This window comes from Diadema antillarum, unplaced genomic scaffold (assembly GCF_040938485.1).
Source record: "Diadema antillarum isolate AM-2024a unplaced genomic scaffold, OU_Dant_1.0 scf00000016, whole genome shotgun sequence".
NCBI classification, from domain to species: Eukaryota; Metazoa; Echinodermata; class Echinoidea; order Diadematoida; family Diadematidae; genus Diadema; species Diadema antillarum.
This window is the reverse complement of record NW_027270905.1, coordinates 1,322,949-1,339,529: the sequence shown is the minus strand read 5'-3', so window position 1 is coordinate 1,339,529 and position 16,581 is coordinate 1,322,949. Positions and strand designations below refer to the sequence as shown.

The window sequence follows — 16,581 nt, the reverse complement described above, 5'->3', positions numbered from 1 at the left end:
AATCTGTTATTTATTTTAGCATCGTTCGGAGCAGAACATTACCGTTATTCATTTCCAAATTTAAAAGCAAACATCCGACAATCATTTTAGCATCGTACGGAGCCGAATGTTACTGTTTTTTCATTTTGAACGTCAAGGCAGACATCAGACATTTACTTTACCATCAAATGCAGCTGAATGTTACTGTTCTTCATTTCGAAATGTAATAGCAAATATCCGACATTTATTTTATTATATGGAGCAGACTGTTACTGCTATTCACCTCCAAACGTAAAAAGCAATCATCTGCCATTTTCTGGGCATCTTCCGGAGCCAAATGTTATTGCTATTTACTTTCGAAAGTAAAAGCAAACACCCGACATCTGTTTAATCATCATACGGAGTTGAATATTAGTGTTATTAATTTCCGAACATCAAAGGGATCATTCGACATTTATTTTAGCATCTTCCGGAGCTGAATGTTATTGTTATTTACTTTTGAACGTAAAAGCAAACATCCGGCATTTATTTTTATCATCGTACAGAGTTGAATATTATTGTTATTCATTTCCGAACGTCAAAGCAAAGATCCGACATTTATTTTAGCATCTTCCGGAGCTGAATGTTATTGTTATTTACTTTTGAACGTAAAAGCAAACATCCGGCATTTATTTTTATCATCGTACAGAGTTGAATATTATTGTTATTCATTTCCGAACGTCAAAGCAAAGATCCGACATTTATTTTAGCATCTTCCGGAGCTGAATGTTATTGTTATTTACTTTTGAACGTAAAAGCAAACATCCGGCATTTATTTTTATCATCGTACAGAGTTGAATATTATTGTTATTCATTTCCGAACGTCAAAGCAAAGATCCGACATTTATTTTAGCATCTTCCGGAGCTGAATGTTATTGTTATTTACTTTTGAACGTAAAAGCAAACATCCGGCATTTATTTTTATCATCGTACAGAGTTGAATATTATTGTTATTCATTTCCGAACGTCAAAGCAAAGATCCGACATTTATTTTAGCATCTTCCGGAGATGAATGTTATTGCTATTTACTTCCGAAAGTAAAAGCAAACATCCGACATTTATTTAATCATCGTACGGAGTATTATTGTTATTCATTTCCAAACGTCAAAGGGATCATTCGACATTTGCTTTAGCATATTCGGGAGCTGAATGTTATGGTTATTATTTTACTTTCGAACGTAAAAGCAAACATCCGGCAAATTACTGATACTTTTCAAAAGATTTTCGCGGATCGATTTCAGCTAATTTCCTTCATGTAGCCGATGGTTGACGGGAGAGTTTGATTTTCATATCATTAATTCCGCGCTGGAGCGCTCGGGCAAATGCGGGTGTTTAGACGAGCGTGAAAGTGCGGGCGACTTCCCTCGTCTGTACGCGTCCAAACGCCCGCGTATTACCTAGTACGCCCGGACGAAAGGGCTTCCCGCATTTGCCCTAGGGGTTTTCGTGACGTTTCCCGCGGTCGGCACTGTAAGTTGCAAGAAGCATGTTCTGCAATGTCTAATATCTTTTTTTCTTATCACGTAGGCAGAATAATCAGAATTTTGCTGAAGTTTCTGAATTGCACCAATATAGTGGGTTTGACTCATATGTGTCTGAAGTATTGGATCTGTGCTATTAGCATGTCTATCAGCAAGAACCAATTATAAAGGGTACAGTGGAAGTGATGTATGGTATAATCTAAGAGTGTGATAAGAAACTGAAGGTGTCAGGCAAGGCAGTTTATTCTACATTCACCACTATGTAGCAGGCTGTCACAAAATCACACTAGTTGTGCTTTTTTGTATTTAGCAAGTGCTTGCAACAGTCTAAGTGTGAAATTTTAAGTAATTTGTATGTATTTTGTCAGGGCAGTTGCAGCTGAGCTCCTGTACACCAAAGTTTAAGTGATTTATTGGAGGATAATTATGCTCTGTACAATTATCGTGCCTTTTATCATGATTACATTGTAGGTAGATTGGCTAGAATAAAAGTGGTACAAATACTGTTTATACAGATGTTTACATGTGTGTGTGTGTGTGTGTGTGTGTGTGTGTGTGTGTGTGTGTGTGTGTGTCTCTGTGTGTGTGTATGTAGTATTCGGGCTGAGAGGGAAATCTTTTTTTTTCTAAAAAAGATTTCAATCACATTTTTTAGTATACTCTTTAACAAGAGATGATATGTTTTGTATATATTTGAACAGTCAAGTGTAATGTATAGCAATGATTGAAATTGAAATAAAAGAAAAATATTGTAAGAAAATACAGTCACTTTAGACACAGTGCATATAGAGTGAATTGATAAATGTATATCATTCTATGAGTGTGGTTAGAAACTTTGGGGTGTTTTTGTTTTCCTCAAAAACTTTTTTTCTGGGGCAAAAAGCAGCAAACTTGTGAAAATGAGGGTATGGTAAGAATTAATTGATTCCTCTTGGCAAAGCTGGAAGAGAGTCGGATCTGAGATATTGATTTTGGATGCAAGTAGATATGGCATTTCTGAGGCTGTTGGTGTGTACCAGTAATTGATGGATACAAGATGTGCAAAATTCACGATATCGCTCATTCTCCCTCTTTTCTCCAGACAATTGGATTTCACTTGAATAAATGTCCTCCTGAGAGCACTCATTCCGTCGTCGCATCAGTCACTGATTACGACTGTCATATATATATCACTCGGGCGGGAAGCTGTCCAATCTTGATAGCCTCAGACTCGGAACTCGTGCGCAGCATGTTAAAGCGTCAATGTTTTAATGATCCCAGTATGTAGTGTGTACACATTATTCAATCAAGGTGCCCAACAGAAAATCAGGGTGTGATTAAAAAAGCAAAGGATGAAAGGTTTCATTTCAATGAAAAAAAAAATTAAGAATCATTCTCAAGTAAAACGTTCAGAGGAAATGTGGAGAGAAGTGGCTCAGCCTTGGTCAGCTTGATACAGCTTTCTCTTTACCTTTAATTTCTTTTTCTTCTGTGAGTCAAGGTTGCTTTTAACTTTTTTGTTTGTGATGTACGTAAGTACCGAATGCCTATTTGAACATGATAACCGCTTTGCTCATTAAAAGGAGCAGTAATAAAATGTGCTGCTTGCGATTACAAAATGCATCCCTGCCAACATGAGCTCTGATGCAATTTTGCAGGGATTTTTGGTAACGTTGATATGTAATATTTATATCATTCACCTTTTACTTTTTTCTGTTGGACTCTTTTTTCCTAGCTACATTTACTTTCACCTCTATGGGTTGCAACAGGAAGATAAGATGTACATCCTTCAATCTAATTTTCTTCTTTTGTCTTGTCTTTTCAGGTTTCGAAGTCTAACGACAGCCTTCTTTCGGGACGCCATGGGTTTCCTCCTCCTCTTCGATCTCACAAACGAACAATCCTTCCTCAACATCCGAAACTGGATGACGCAGCTCCAGATGCACGCCTACTGCGAGAACCCAGACGTGGTGTTATGCGGCAACAAGTCCGATCTGGACGACCAGAGAGTGGTCGTGGACGAACGGGCCAAGGAGATGGCGGAGAAATATGGGTGAGAGAAGCATTGTGAACTTTATCAACTTTGAAACTAAACACCAAACATGGCAAGTTGCTGTTGCTCTAGACTACATTTTTTTGTAGACTTTTCTTCGTTTGTTGTTGGTTTTTTTGCAGCACCTATGGAGACTTTACTTCAAGTCATTTCTGTTTGCTCACACTTTCTTTGAACAGAGTTATGAAACTGAAAACAAAGTTTCTTCGAAAAGTTGCCATGGTATTTCTAATTGTCCACTTCCCCTTGTAAAGCACTACTTTGCATATGTCTGTGAAATGTACAGTATAAGGAAGTTTAAAGTCCCATACTATCTGTTTCGATGATGTGTATGCCATTTCTAGATTTTGAATATTGTGGTGGGGGGGGTTGTTAGCTTCTGCATCTTCATCGAAAGTGGCTCGTAATGTAGGAATGCTTGCATATTCCATCATGTATGAGAGAAAGGGCAAAATCAGACATTCCACTTAGAGATTTCCTCTTGTGGCATGACACCAAGGAGATTTGAGAAATTTGATATACGTGTAAACATGTAGGGGGCACATTAGAATGGCAGGTTGCAGTTACGTCTGTATCGTGGCCACTGGGGGGCAGAGCATGTCTGGCAACGTCATTGTCGGTGGCTTAGAGTGGGACTGGGACATGATGGGGGCGAGAGCTAGGTTTGGTTCACTGGCCAGTGGCTCACCTCATGGCTGTATTGCACTTGCTGTATGTTTAATTCTCACTGCACAGCGCACGTGATGAGTTCCGCGCAGCCGACGGAGATCTTACCAGGCCGTGACCTGTCCCTGTTGTGATTACAATGTAGTCACCGTCAATCAATGCAGAAGGTGGAATGAAAGTGGGAAAGATGTGACTATAAATCTGCCTTGTTAAGTTGTTCCAGGAAACTGTTGACAAAAATAATCCAGAGATATTGACCACGGCCCAATTCGTTACAGTTGTGACTGTCATTTACACTCTCTATGGACTCGTCTTAAATCTTTGAGATTAACTTTTAGTCTTTGAGTCCTGAATTTGGGTCATCATTTTTGTATTAAACAAAAATTTATGAATCAGTCTTGTGCAGTAAGATATATCTAAATATATATATCGTCGCTGGGGTGACAAGACCTTGTATCTGCAATTTTGGTGAAAATGACTTTTTTTGATTAATGGTCAAATAACGGGTAAAGTGACGTCCTGTCCCAATCCCTATTGTCTTACTCCAAAAATGAAGCCACCACGGCATGTCAAAGGAAAGGTTATCCCATTCGCTATAGTGCTTTGGCCGCCATGTTTTTTGGCTCTCCTGAACATTTGACATTTTGTATATACGAGGTCTTGTCGCCCCAGCGACGATATATATATATATATATATATATATATATATATATATATATATATATATATATATATATATATATATATAAAAATATGTGTGTGTGTGTGTGTGTGTGTGTGTATACCCCACATGCCATGGAATTATCTGTACATGGTCTGCACCTGTATGTCAGACAATTTGCCAGAGTGACAGGTCAAAATAAAACAAACCCCATGATCAGTTTGGAAAAAAACAAAAAAAACCCAAAATTATTATAATCCAATAAATAACCACTCCAAGATTCTCTTTATCCACTGCTATTGAGACTCCATCATCCGTTCATGCAGTGCGGCATCACTGCATGCATTCTTGTGTGATTGGTTATATGTATTCAAAAGAGAAAGAGAGAGCATTTCTTTCTGAATGCTTTGCTAGCTAGGTCTGTGTAATCATGCAGCAACTTTCCAGGGTATGTAAATTTGACGCTGATGCATTACAATCCCTGCCGGCAAGTTCAGTAAAAGGGCTGCTTTGCGGTTTCAGTCTTTCAGTCCAGCTAATTTTCTGATCGAGACAGAAATTTCTGTGTTATCTTTTTGTTTGTTTGTTTGTTTTTGTCTCAAGAAGCATCCCCTTAGGAGTGGATGTGCAGATGTACATCATTCTCATTCGGAGATCAAGAACATGATACAAACTGGCTGACCTGAAAGACAAGAATTTTTTTCCCCCTGCTCCAGCTGAAGAACTGTGAAGAGTACTGTTTTATGATATATTCTTTAATTCAAAAGTTCATCTGGAAAAATGAAGACATCAAATGGAAATTGTTGTATAAATGATAGTTTATCTCTACAGAATGCATATCATTGATATGGTTTGAGTATATAGAGATCAAAAGTCAGTCTTGCAAAATTGCAGTAAACAGCACATTGCTGCTTTGACATAAATGACCCTCCCATTCTCTGCAAACTTGGTCTTGTCATTGTCATTTCTGTCATTACTCATGCATATATCTGAAGAACATTAGCAGAGCTCTTATTAATTCTTAGCTGGGTTTTCTACCATATATACCACAGTATCCAATAGGTCTGTAAGGTTATAATTGTCTCCTTTAACTGGCAAATAATCTGTTCACTTTTGTATTAAAGCAATATGTTTATGTGTGTGTGTGTGTTCGTGTGTTTATGATTTTAAAAAAGGAGAACAGCAGAAGAAAAAGTGTTGGTAGGTAAACAATAACAAAAATAATTAATCATAAACAAAGTAACATACAAAAGAGCAGGTATTTGTCAAAACCAGACTGTCATGACTTTAATCCATTTTTCTTTCTTTTCCTGTTAGGGACCTCCTCAATGCATCATTGTATGAAGCTTTATATATAGCCAGATTGCATAACTTTCCGGACTGTAACCCATTTGGGGATCAACCAAAGGAATGTTGTTTCTCCCTTTTTATATGCTTTAAATTAAAAAAAGCTAGGAATCTGTTAAATTCACAAAAGGCCTGCTTACATATGTCGCAGGCTTGTCCTCTCATGCATGAGCCGTATGGCCATCCCACGCACAATCTCTAGCTGCCCGCATTACCTTTGTGCATAAGGTGGTGTCGTTTGTAGATGCCTCCTTTTGAAATGCCATTCCATGCCCACCAAGTACAGAAGTGTTGAAACGTGGATGTAATGTGCACTGCACACAGACGGAGTGCTGATCATGTGTCTTGAGTCAGGGCAGTGTTGAGATTTATTTTGGGCACCTAGCATGAATGAATGCAGACACAAAGGTGACAGTCTTTCCTAGTATCCCCCCCCCCCCCCCCAGCCTTTGCAAAGAAAATGTGATTTAAAAAATCATAACCCCTATGTACATATGGTTTCCCCTGTGTTGAGATATCTTTCACTTTGTTGGAAAATAAAACACGGTTAACTGGTGTCACATTTTCAAATAGATTTTTTTTTTAATTTTTTTTTTTTAATTTGTTGTTCACTAGCTGCTAAAGCTCTGGTAATCATGTGCTTGACATTGAGATATATTAATAACACAGACAAATTCAGATATCTTTAATATCTGTTTATCACTTTTGATCGGACAATTCTCAAAGGGAAGAGTTGATCAGTCTCTTTTTCATTCCTTTTCAAACTCTTTTTTTTTCAATCTCATGAAGACATACTTTTAAGGTTATGCCATTGTTGCAGCTCATTTCAACATCCATATTTGGTGATGTATGTCACTTAACCTAGAATTCCAGATATATTGCAATTTAGAGCACGTCTCAGTTCTGTAAGCCAGTCTGTTTACCATGTTGGGGAAGTGCAAGCCATCTCTATGTACGCTACTTCAACTCGTCTGCTTTATCGATGTTTTTCCCTTTTTCGTACCCTAATCAGTTTTGAGGAAGTCCTGTTTTAAGCACTGCCGTGAGCCACTTGTAATTCAGCTGAATGCTCTGTAACATGTGCTATATTGATCAGCAGATTGGATGAAGGAAGAGAGCACAGGTTGCAGAATGCCTAGGGTGATATTAACCTGTTGAGGTCTAGTCACTGAGTTCTCTCAGGCAGGTGTCTATTTGGAAAAGCATGTTATGGCAAAACCAGCTCATCTTCATTGGGTTAAGAAAGACATGAGTTTGTATTGCCAATATACATCACATCATGAGATAGAGAGAGATAGAGAAGGAAAGAAACAGACAAGACACACAGACAGACAAACAGCAAGAAAGCCAGATAGAAGAGAATAAAATAGAAAGAGAATAACATGAATATCGACGTATGAGATCAGATATCTACATACCATGCATTAACTGCCTCAGTTTTGATATCTGGGTTTTAACTCTTTCTCATGCATGTAGGTATAATACCTATAACACAGCTTTCCACTATTTCAATAGTCTCCAAGTAAGTCAGTCATTGAGCATTTCTATTATAAACACATTCTATTTTGAATTCATTATTTATCATGCATGCTGACAGGTTTCAAGTTAAACCGTCAGCACAACTGTAAAGTTGACGCAATCAGGACACTCTTATTTTCTGAACTGTTTACAATAGTACCCTAAATTTTAGCTGTCGGTGTTCGGCACATGTAAGCATTTGTACTTACCTTGTACAGTTGAACCTCTCGTATCCGGACAAGTCGGGACCGGGGCTCATCCGGATAAGGGATTTGGCCGGATACAGGAGACTCAATGCTTTATACATGTACATATACATACACATATACTGATGTAGCCCATTGTAGTACCACATGTAGTAATGTGTATACTGCAACCTTTTCATTGTTACATTTGGGGATGTTTTGGGATGTTGAAATGTCTGAAGATAAGCAATTTGGAAGGAAATTTGATGCAATGTATGTTAATCATATTGGAAGTAATATGTAATTCATGTGTGTTTGGGTAGGAGTTCTCAAGGAGTTGGGAATCCCCCTTTCTTCCCGTAATTAGTTTTAAAAAAATCACGGCGAGATTGCGTCCGGATAATAGAGAGATCCGGATAAAGGGAGGCCGGATAATAGAGGTTCAACTGTATATACATTAACAAACAATCTTGTAAACTGATCCATTCAAAAGAATACCTATGCACAACAGCAAGATCCAGCTCCTGTTTGCAAGTATAGAGGAGATAAGACATGAATTACTATAAAGGGTTATCTTTTTTTTTTTTTCCTCTTCAAAATGTGTGTTTTTTTTTATTGCTGTCTCATTTCCTTGTCTTTTGAATGACTTGGTTTTTGATTATTTTCTTGCACTTCTTCTGCAGGTTACCTTACTTTGAGACAAGTGCCAAAAGTGGAAACAACATTGCCAAGGCTATCGAGTGCCTATTGGACAACGTCATGCTGAGGATGGAGCGCAGCGTGGACAAGAGCCAGTTTCCTGGGGCAGTCATCGCCCACGGCAACGGGCAGGGCATCCCCATGGAGGTAGATGAGGCCGGGGAAAATAGGAACGGGTGTGGCTGCTAGCTGAAGCCCACCTAGACAATCCCATCACCCCTTCTTCTTCTTCTCCTCCTTCTCCTCCTCCTCTTCCTACTTCATCCTCCTCCTCCTCCTCCTCCCAAGCAAAACACGTTCCCTCCAGAGTCAAGGTAGATGTCATATCTGTATATAGCGCCCTCTTTGGTGTAGAATTTTGCGAGGGTACGAAGCCGGAGTGTTCATGTTTCAGAGTGGGTCTATACTGAGAGTATAATCTACACAAGACTCACAGGTTGTGCGATGTGAATACACAACAGGTCTGAATGTTGGAAGTTGGAAAGAATTTAAAAGAGTGTAAGCAGTATGCATCTCCATGCTATTTTTTGTAACATATTTATTTTGTAAGATAGGACAGTTCAGGAGTCAAACACGAAAATGAAATCATCAATTTGATCACATGTTTTCTAACAGTAGAGATTAAAAAGGGATCATTACAAGAAGTCACTGGTGTATGGGGCTGTATCTCTGAAAGAAAACAGTGAAAGTTTTTACCACAAACAGTTTATGCATTTAAAATAGGAATAATGGGTTGTTTATGTTTTGAACACATGAAACGCAGAGAGTAATTTAGGGTGAGAATTTGTAAGTGTTCAACTTGAATAAGCTGCCATGGTGTTTCAAGTAGACACTATAACAGAATATAAATGTAGATATTTTTCTGTACCTGAAGAGCAGTCAACTGTAGGAAAAATAAAAAGCATCTGAACACTTACCATTCAAGAATTGCCAAATCTCAGTGTTTCACCACTTTCTATATGAGTAAGAGGTATCACTGACTGTTTACCAGAGTTGTATGTTTCTAACATTTGTGATTCTACTGCGCATAGATTCTTTCCTGCTTTGCAAAGATGGTTTTCAAATGTGAATGATGTGGAAAAGCATGAAGTTTGTAATGTCTGTGATTGTGAGTCAGTTTTTAAAGTGAAATGACAAAATATTGTTGTCATGGGTTGGTGCTTTGAGTACTCATTTGTGACAAGATATCTGTGGAAGAAATAATGATACACAAACAAAATGTGAAGTTTGTAGAAAATCCCATGTCATTACAACTCTTGTATACTTTTTTGAGATTGTGTATACTTTTTTGAGATTGTGTGAATCTCACCTCAAAAAGTAATGACATGGAAAATGGTATAGGCATGTGGTCTGTGATCCGTATTATCCATGTATCAAACTCTTTATGATGAATTGGACACATTTTCAGGATTTATCAGTGATATTTCATGTGCTTGCCATAAACAGGACACAGTATAAAATTGAATTTGTGTGTGTGTGTTTGTGTGTGTGTCCTGTATACGTTAGGTGATTTTACTGAAAGACATACATATAGAAATACTTCTCCTTCTTCCCCCCCCCCCCCCCCCCGACCCCCACCCAGAAACTCAACAAGTTTGGGGTTAGAATATTTCAGCGTATGTGTGTGAAGGTGTGGGCGGTTAGAGAGTGCATATAATTTTGTTAACATGGCTGTTGTTGCAAAGTGGGCAGGATGGATTTGGGATAAAAGCTTTCATGCATTTCTTCAATCTTGTATTCATATCCTGCAAATTGAATCTATAAATCTGTTCTCAAAGGGAGGGGGGTCACCACTTTGGATAGGAATTTATTTCGTGGTTTGTTTGTTTGTTCTTCAGGAGATTCAATGCGTGGACAGTGTTACCAACTTCTCTCTTTATTGTTTAAAATCTGATAGTATTTATCTCTCATCTCTCAAAATTGGCCTTCCTGTCAACAACAACGAAAAATTATAAAAGAATGCAAGGAAAAGGTTTAAGACATTGCTATGATAGCAGCATTGAGTTTCTTATTCTAATCACAAGCATTTGGCAATTCAGTCCCAAACAGAACAGAATGAGAATCATGGAAACCTATGGTAGAGTACCGATTCTTGGTGGTGGTTCCCAAGTTGTGCAGTGATGATACAAATTGGGAGGATTTTAAACTCCAGCAGGGGAATGTTTCATCAACGATTTCGTCGGAGGTTTTCACCGACAAATTTGCTATCAGCCAATCAGACGCAAGGATTTCAGTAGCTTTTAACAGTTGTCAGTGTAAATCACTGACAAAAAGTTTCATGAAATGGTCCCCAGAAGTATATGTTCACTTTAATGATCTATCAATAACCTGCTACACACATAAAGCAATTGAAAGGCTCACTCACCCCACCTTTACACACATACAAGCAAAATATGACACTCAACCTACCTATACTCACACATACACACACACACACACACACACGCACACACACACACACACACACACACACACACACACACACACACACATACACACATAGTGAGAATGTGGGGCAGTAGTCCTATTTGTGTTCATGCAAAAGGGATTTCAGAAATGTCAACTCAATGTACTGCAAACCACATGGGGAGGGGGTAACAGCCTCTTGCCTTTAACCTGACATTTTTTGGCAGGCTCGGTTGCTAGAGTGTTTCAGTCCTGTTGGCAACAACAAGTGTGTAATTTTCAACTAAAAAAAAAAGTTGAATTCTAAGTGGAAACTTAATGTTCAACTCGTTTGTGTCCATGGAATATTGTACTGTATATGTAGCATGTTACTGGTCATGTAGATGCTGAGATTTAGGGCTGAGACTGAGGAAAAATTATGTTCTGATTAATGTGTATCATGGCAGCCAGTTATGAAAGAAGCGAAATCGATTTTCTTTTTCGTTTTTATTTGATTGTTTGTAAGTGGGCAGCCTTTGTCAAGAAAAGTGTGAAAACGTAAATCAAGAGAGCATATAGGAGCTAGACAGGCTCATGATTGACAGATTGTATGGCAGTTGAAAGTGGCTTCCAAAGTATGTGGGGTGGAATGGAGCTTGGGTTGAGCTTTAGAGGGGAAATGAATTGCAAAATGAATGCCTTGCCCTCACAAAAGGTAGATAACATTCATTTCTCAACAGTAGAAGCTGCAATGCTCTAAATAGATTTATGAATACTGTATATGAATATGTATATGTATATATATCACATATCACATGTAAATATTTTATCATTTGGAGTAGTGCTCATATGTTTAGTATACTATGTGTCTTGGATTCTTGAGGGGCAGGGGTTTGTTTTATTGCTACTAATCAGTTATAGCATTATGTATGTTAAATTGATGTGACAGCTGAGGACAGCAATACTGTTACACATCACACCTGAATGTATGCTTTTGAACTATGCCTTGACATTATATTTGCCGAGCAGTGATGTCACCGTGAGAATAAATGATTTTATCACAATTACGAAATTTGTGTGTAGCTGGCCAGTTCAAAATGATGAAAGAAAAGTGTCTTTACTATTTAAATTATATTATGGATCATGTAATGATTATCCTATATGTGTACTTAGTTATCTTTGTTGAATGCTGTCTTCTTGCAAAATACCACGCAGTTTTCAGTTTGGAATGACATTTTCAAAATGTATAATTTCTGGTGAAATTTCAGGCAAAATTTGACCAGACTGGTGTGTGCAAACTGTATAAATTGGAGAGCACGCACCAAGCACAGTCACTTGAGTAGCAACCATGTCGTGAAAGACTTGTAAAGGGATAAGTATGTGTTGCTCATTCGGATTGAGGTTGTTCTTGCTGGTTTTTCCTTATATTGGATCAATCTGTGTGTAATGGGACATCATTAGTGAGGCTTCACCAACCTTTTTTCTAATGTTATCAGTGTTAGCATGCTTTACATCAACATTGCTATTTGATTCAGTTGGCATACATCATGTTATGTCACTGTTTCGGTTAATATCTTCATCTGTTCATGACGGGCTGTGATCCGCTCAAGGTTTTTTTTTTTTGTTGTTGTAGTATTGTTCTTAATTGTGTGACTCTTTGATTGACAGTTCTCAATTGCTTCCTTGCCATATTTTTTTTTAATAAGGCAAAAGATTGACCTAACCGTATCGAGTATACCAAAATATGTGTCATATGTTATCCCTGGAAATCAAGGCCCTGTTGCTAGAAACATAAGGTTTTAAACGCAAGTCAAAATATCACAGGTAAGTCCCCCAACTCACCCACATCTTAAAACAAAAATGCATTTTTCAATGGACTTGCATTTGATGTGAAGTTGCATTGAAATGCAAGTTGAGTTGATAGCAACAGGGTCCAGAAATGAGAAATAAATCCATCCATCTGCTTTTTATGCCTTTTCAACAATTGATCCCATCCAAACTATAAGCTAGTAATTCCTACATTCTCTTATCTTGTGTAGGGCTTTACTTTGTGGGTTAATGCCTGAGGTTTAAATATCAGTGTGACATAATTTTGCTACAGTAATTCAATGAAAAGTATATAGTTCTGGAAACAAAAATTTTGTTTAGATTTCTCTGACTAACCATGAGTACATGTAGAATATTAAGATGAGATATATTTCACAGGTCCTGTTACAAATGTTATGCGAAGTGACATCAAACATGCTTACTTCTTTTATCTGAAGGTGTCACCTGAGTTACCCAACTAATTAAACAGTATGTCAGAATAAAAAGGCAGCTATCTCACTGTATTTAATGGCAAGATGATTACCAACTCATCTTGGATGGCTAAAAAAGCAAGATTCTGCACATTCCAAAAAAAAATCAGGACATTAGAGGTAATGATTTTGGTGGCTCTTTAATTATATGCATAGTCAGATATTCTGCTTATGTGTGCTTTCATTGAATCGCTTCCCTCATATGGCTGGTGTATCATTATATTTATCATTTGTATATTTGCTTTTTCCTTTGTACTCACATGATTCATTTCTATGATTGGAGTATAGATTCAGGATGAGATGTACATTGTATCTATGCCTGAGAACAATATCCTAAATTAGGCTAAAAGCTGAGCAGCGTGTTGGCATGGGTTTGGCATTTGATGTCTGATCAAAAGCTCTCGGGTGGCCTGGGACGGAAGATATGTGAGATAGGTGGAGGAAGAGGGGATAAAGAAAGAATGTGGGTGGAAGGAGAAGAACAAGAACAAAAACAAAAACAAAGGGGGATGATGATGACAATATGGAAAGAAAGATAAAGAATAAGGAGAGAAATGGATGGCATATTCTTGATGTCATTGCCTAGCAACCGAGCAATTTGAGCTGAATTGGTGTATGTGTAAATTAGTCATCTTCTGATGATTGACTACTCCAGAATCACAATAAACCAAGAAATTTGTGAATCAATGAAAGTGGGACTCACGGAGTATATGATGGCCATCGGTTTGTAAAAGTCATCTTTGGCCATGCTCTACGAGTTCATACCTTATGGTAAAGCAGCAGGCAAGGCTTAAAAAAAAACTAAACACAAAAAAAACTGCTGAGAGTCAAAGGTACGCATATATCTGTGTACTTGTGACGGATGCGAGGAGTGCACAAGTTTGGGGGATCAGCCACGTCCCATTTGAGTCTTAACCATAATTCAATTCAATCGCCCAGCTATGCCGCGAGAGCCGGGATGATAATGCCCACGAAACCAGTGGAAATTGCTCCCCGATCTAGAGAAGACAGCGCATCTTACCACAATCAAAGACTTGTTTGCCTGCTGATGGTAATGGAAATACGGTAAAGGAAGTGAGATAGATGGAGAGAGACAAAAAAAACAACAACAACAAAACAGAGAGATGAAAATGGAGAGGGACCAAAAGTGATATATGATATAGAGGGAGGGGGGGAGAGAGAAAGTGATTCCGAGATTGAGGGAGAGAGGGAGAAAAGTTTCAAATGAATATTGTTTTGTTTAATTTCAAAGTACATTATTTGTTTTTGAGCAATATCAATATGGGAGAGGGAAATTTTGTGGCTATAAATACTATGCCACCCCCAAAGAATTGGACCTTATTGGGTTTAGTATGTCAGTATACTCGAATTCATTCATTCAATTTCGAGGAGCCGAGCTCACATGCTTGGCTGCTGTGCATGGCTGCTAAATTAAATTCTAATCCACATCATGTTGAATATTGGCTTTTAGCTTATGCTTCATCACTGCTGTGCAATACTCTACTGTTTGTACTGTAGTTCTGTGGTGGGTATAGGGGCAGGGTGGATGCCAGGTTGCAAAATGATTTCTTTTAGTTTAATCTTGTTTTTGCCTATTTTTTCTCTGATTTGTCATTTTTCTCTCCGGATTTACTTGGAATTTTAAGAGTATGACTCTGTTCAATCAGTCTGAATTGTGCTATTAAAGCAAGTTCAGCTGGTTGAAGATCATTGTAACCACTGAATGGATGTGAATTTTCACAATTGTATTTTGCTTGTTTCAGGATATGAAATTTCAAATCTATTTTCTTTGCAAGAATAAGGGCAAGAGATCACTTGAGGATGTTTGGTGGAGAAATTGTGCTGTATGTGTTAAAACACTTCAGTGTTCTTCTAATCTAGACATTGTGATGTTGATATGATATCCTTTTATTTAGATGGGTAAGTTCATTACCCCCCTAGTAGACTCTTTCAGCTATCGAAAATTATTAAGGAGAGGTGATCGTTTAATGGAAACATGTTAAATCAAAATTGTGAAACATAATATAGTATATTTCTTCATACAAATTCTGGACAAGGGCGCACGTATAACTGCTATTTTGTTCATGAAACAAGTGATGAATTCACCACAAGCAAAGTTATGGTGGTAGATGACTGTATGAATAGTCAAAATCTCCTTAATTGGCCGATTTTGCTCATTTATTGCACTGATGTGCTTCTGTAAAGAAGCTGTCACAACTTTGAGTCTGGCGCTTCCTAGCAGGTCAACATACTTGGTTGAAATCCCCCCCCCCCCAAAAAAAAAAAAAAAAAAAAATATTTATACCATATGTCCCCCAAGAAAATACAACGGTACCCTCCGGAATGATGGCTTTAAAAATAGTGAATCAATCCAAATACAATTTCAGGGTATGAAACTATAACTCACTGCCCACATCTTACAGGAAACCCCATTCGATTTGCTTCAGTGGTCAAAGAGAAATGAGGAATTTTGTCGAGCATGTCAGAAATCTCTTCCCTCCCAAGTTCTGTCTATTGTGTTCACACATTAATTTGCATTTCCAAGAGCATCCAAGTGCAAAACTTGGAAGAATCAGACTCATGACATGCTTTACAACAATCCACATTTCTCTGTGACCGCTTAACCTAATTGAATGGAGTTTTCTGCAAAATAGAGCTAAGATGTTATATTCTAAGACCCTAAAGTAGCATTTTAGATGGTTTAATCATATTGGGTGTTATCAATGCGAAAAGTGGATTGTAATTTTTTTGGGGGACATACTTTACTGCATTTTGATGGCAGCCATTTAAAGGCTTTACCTTTTCTTTATGTCTACTCTTCACTGTCTTCTCATTATCTTTCTCAAGTTTTCTGTACCTCGGCCAGTTCTCTTCATCTTCGCAGTCATTACTTTCACCTGCACATCAGTGGTCTTGCCCGACTGTGTGTCTTCAGCCCACCCCATCTCTCTCAATTTTTTTCAGGTCTCTCTCGCTTCCTTGCTTGTCGTCTATTTTTTCTACACACTTGCATTCCCATTTTTTTTTTTTTTTTTTGGGGGGGGGGGAATGTTAGCCATTCGTGTCTTGCATATCTCCCAAATTCTGCTCCCGCTAGGTGCCAGCTAGTTTTCCTAATTGGTTCATTCGCAAGTCTAGGCAACTGGCACTATCTAATTACCTTCCATGCCACTTCATTCCAGAGCTGCCCTAAAAATCACTGTTTTTTCGAGGGCGCCCGAGATTAGATTGACCCTGTGGGGTGAGGTGGCAAGGAAACATATGACAGCCGCAACAACAAAATTCCATATCT

General features: G+C 38.1%; 1 protein-coding gene across 1 annotated transcript in view; it reads left to right on the top strand.

Moving 5' to 3' along the window:
- The window catches only part of LOC139725236 (ras-related protein Rab-27A-like), a 103,929-nt gene extending 93,811 nt beyond the window's left edge, over window positions 1-10,118 (top strand). The window contains exons 3-4 of the mRNA XM_071636331.1: window positions 3,304-3,531; window positions 8,592-10,118. Of these exons, the coding sequence (XP_071492432.1) occupies window positions 3,304-3,531; window positions 8,592-8,796 (433 nt within the window). The 3' untranslated portion in view covers window positions 8,797-10,118. The remainder of the gene's footprint in view (window positions 1-3,303; window positions 3,532-8,591) is intronic.
- Window positions 10,119-16,581: the final 6,463 nt, after the last annotated feature.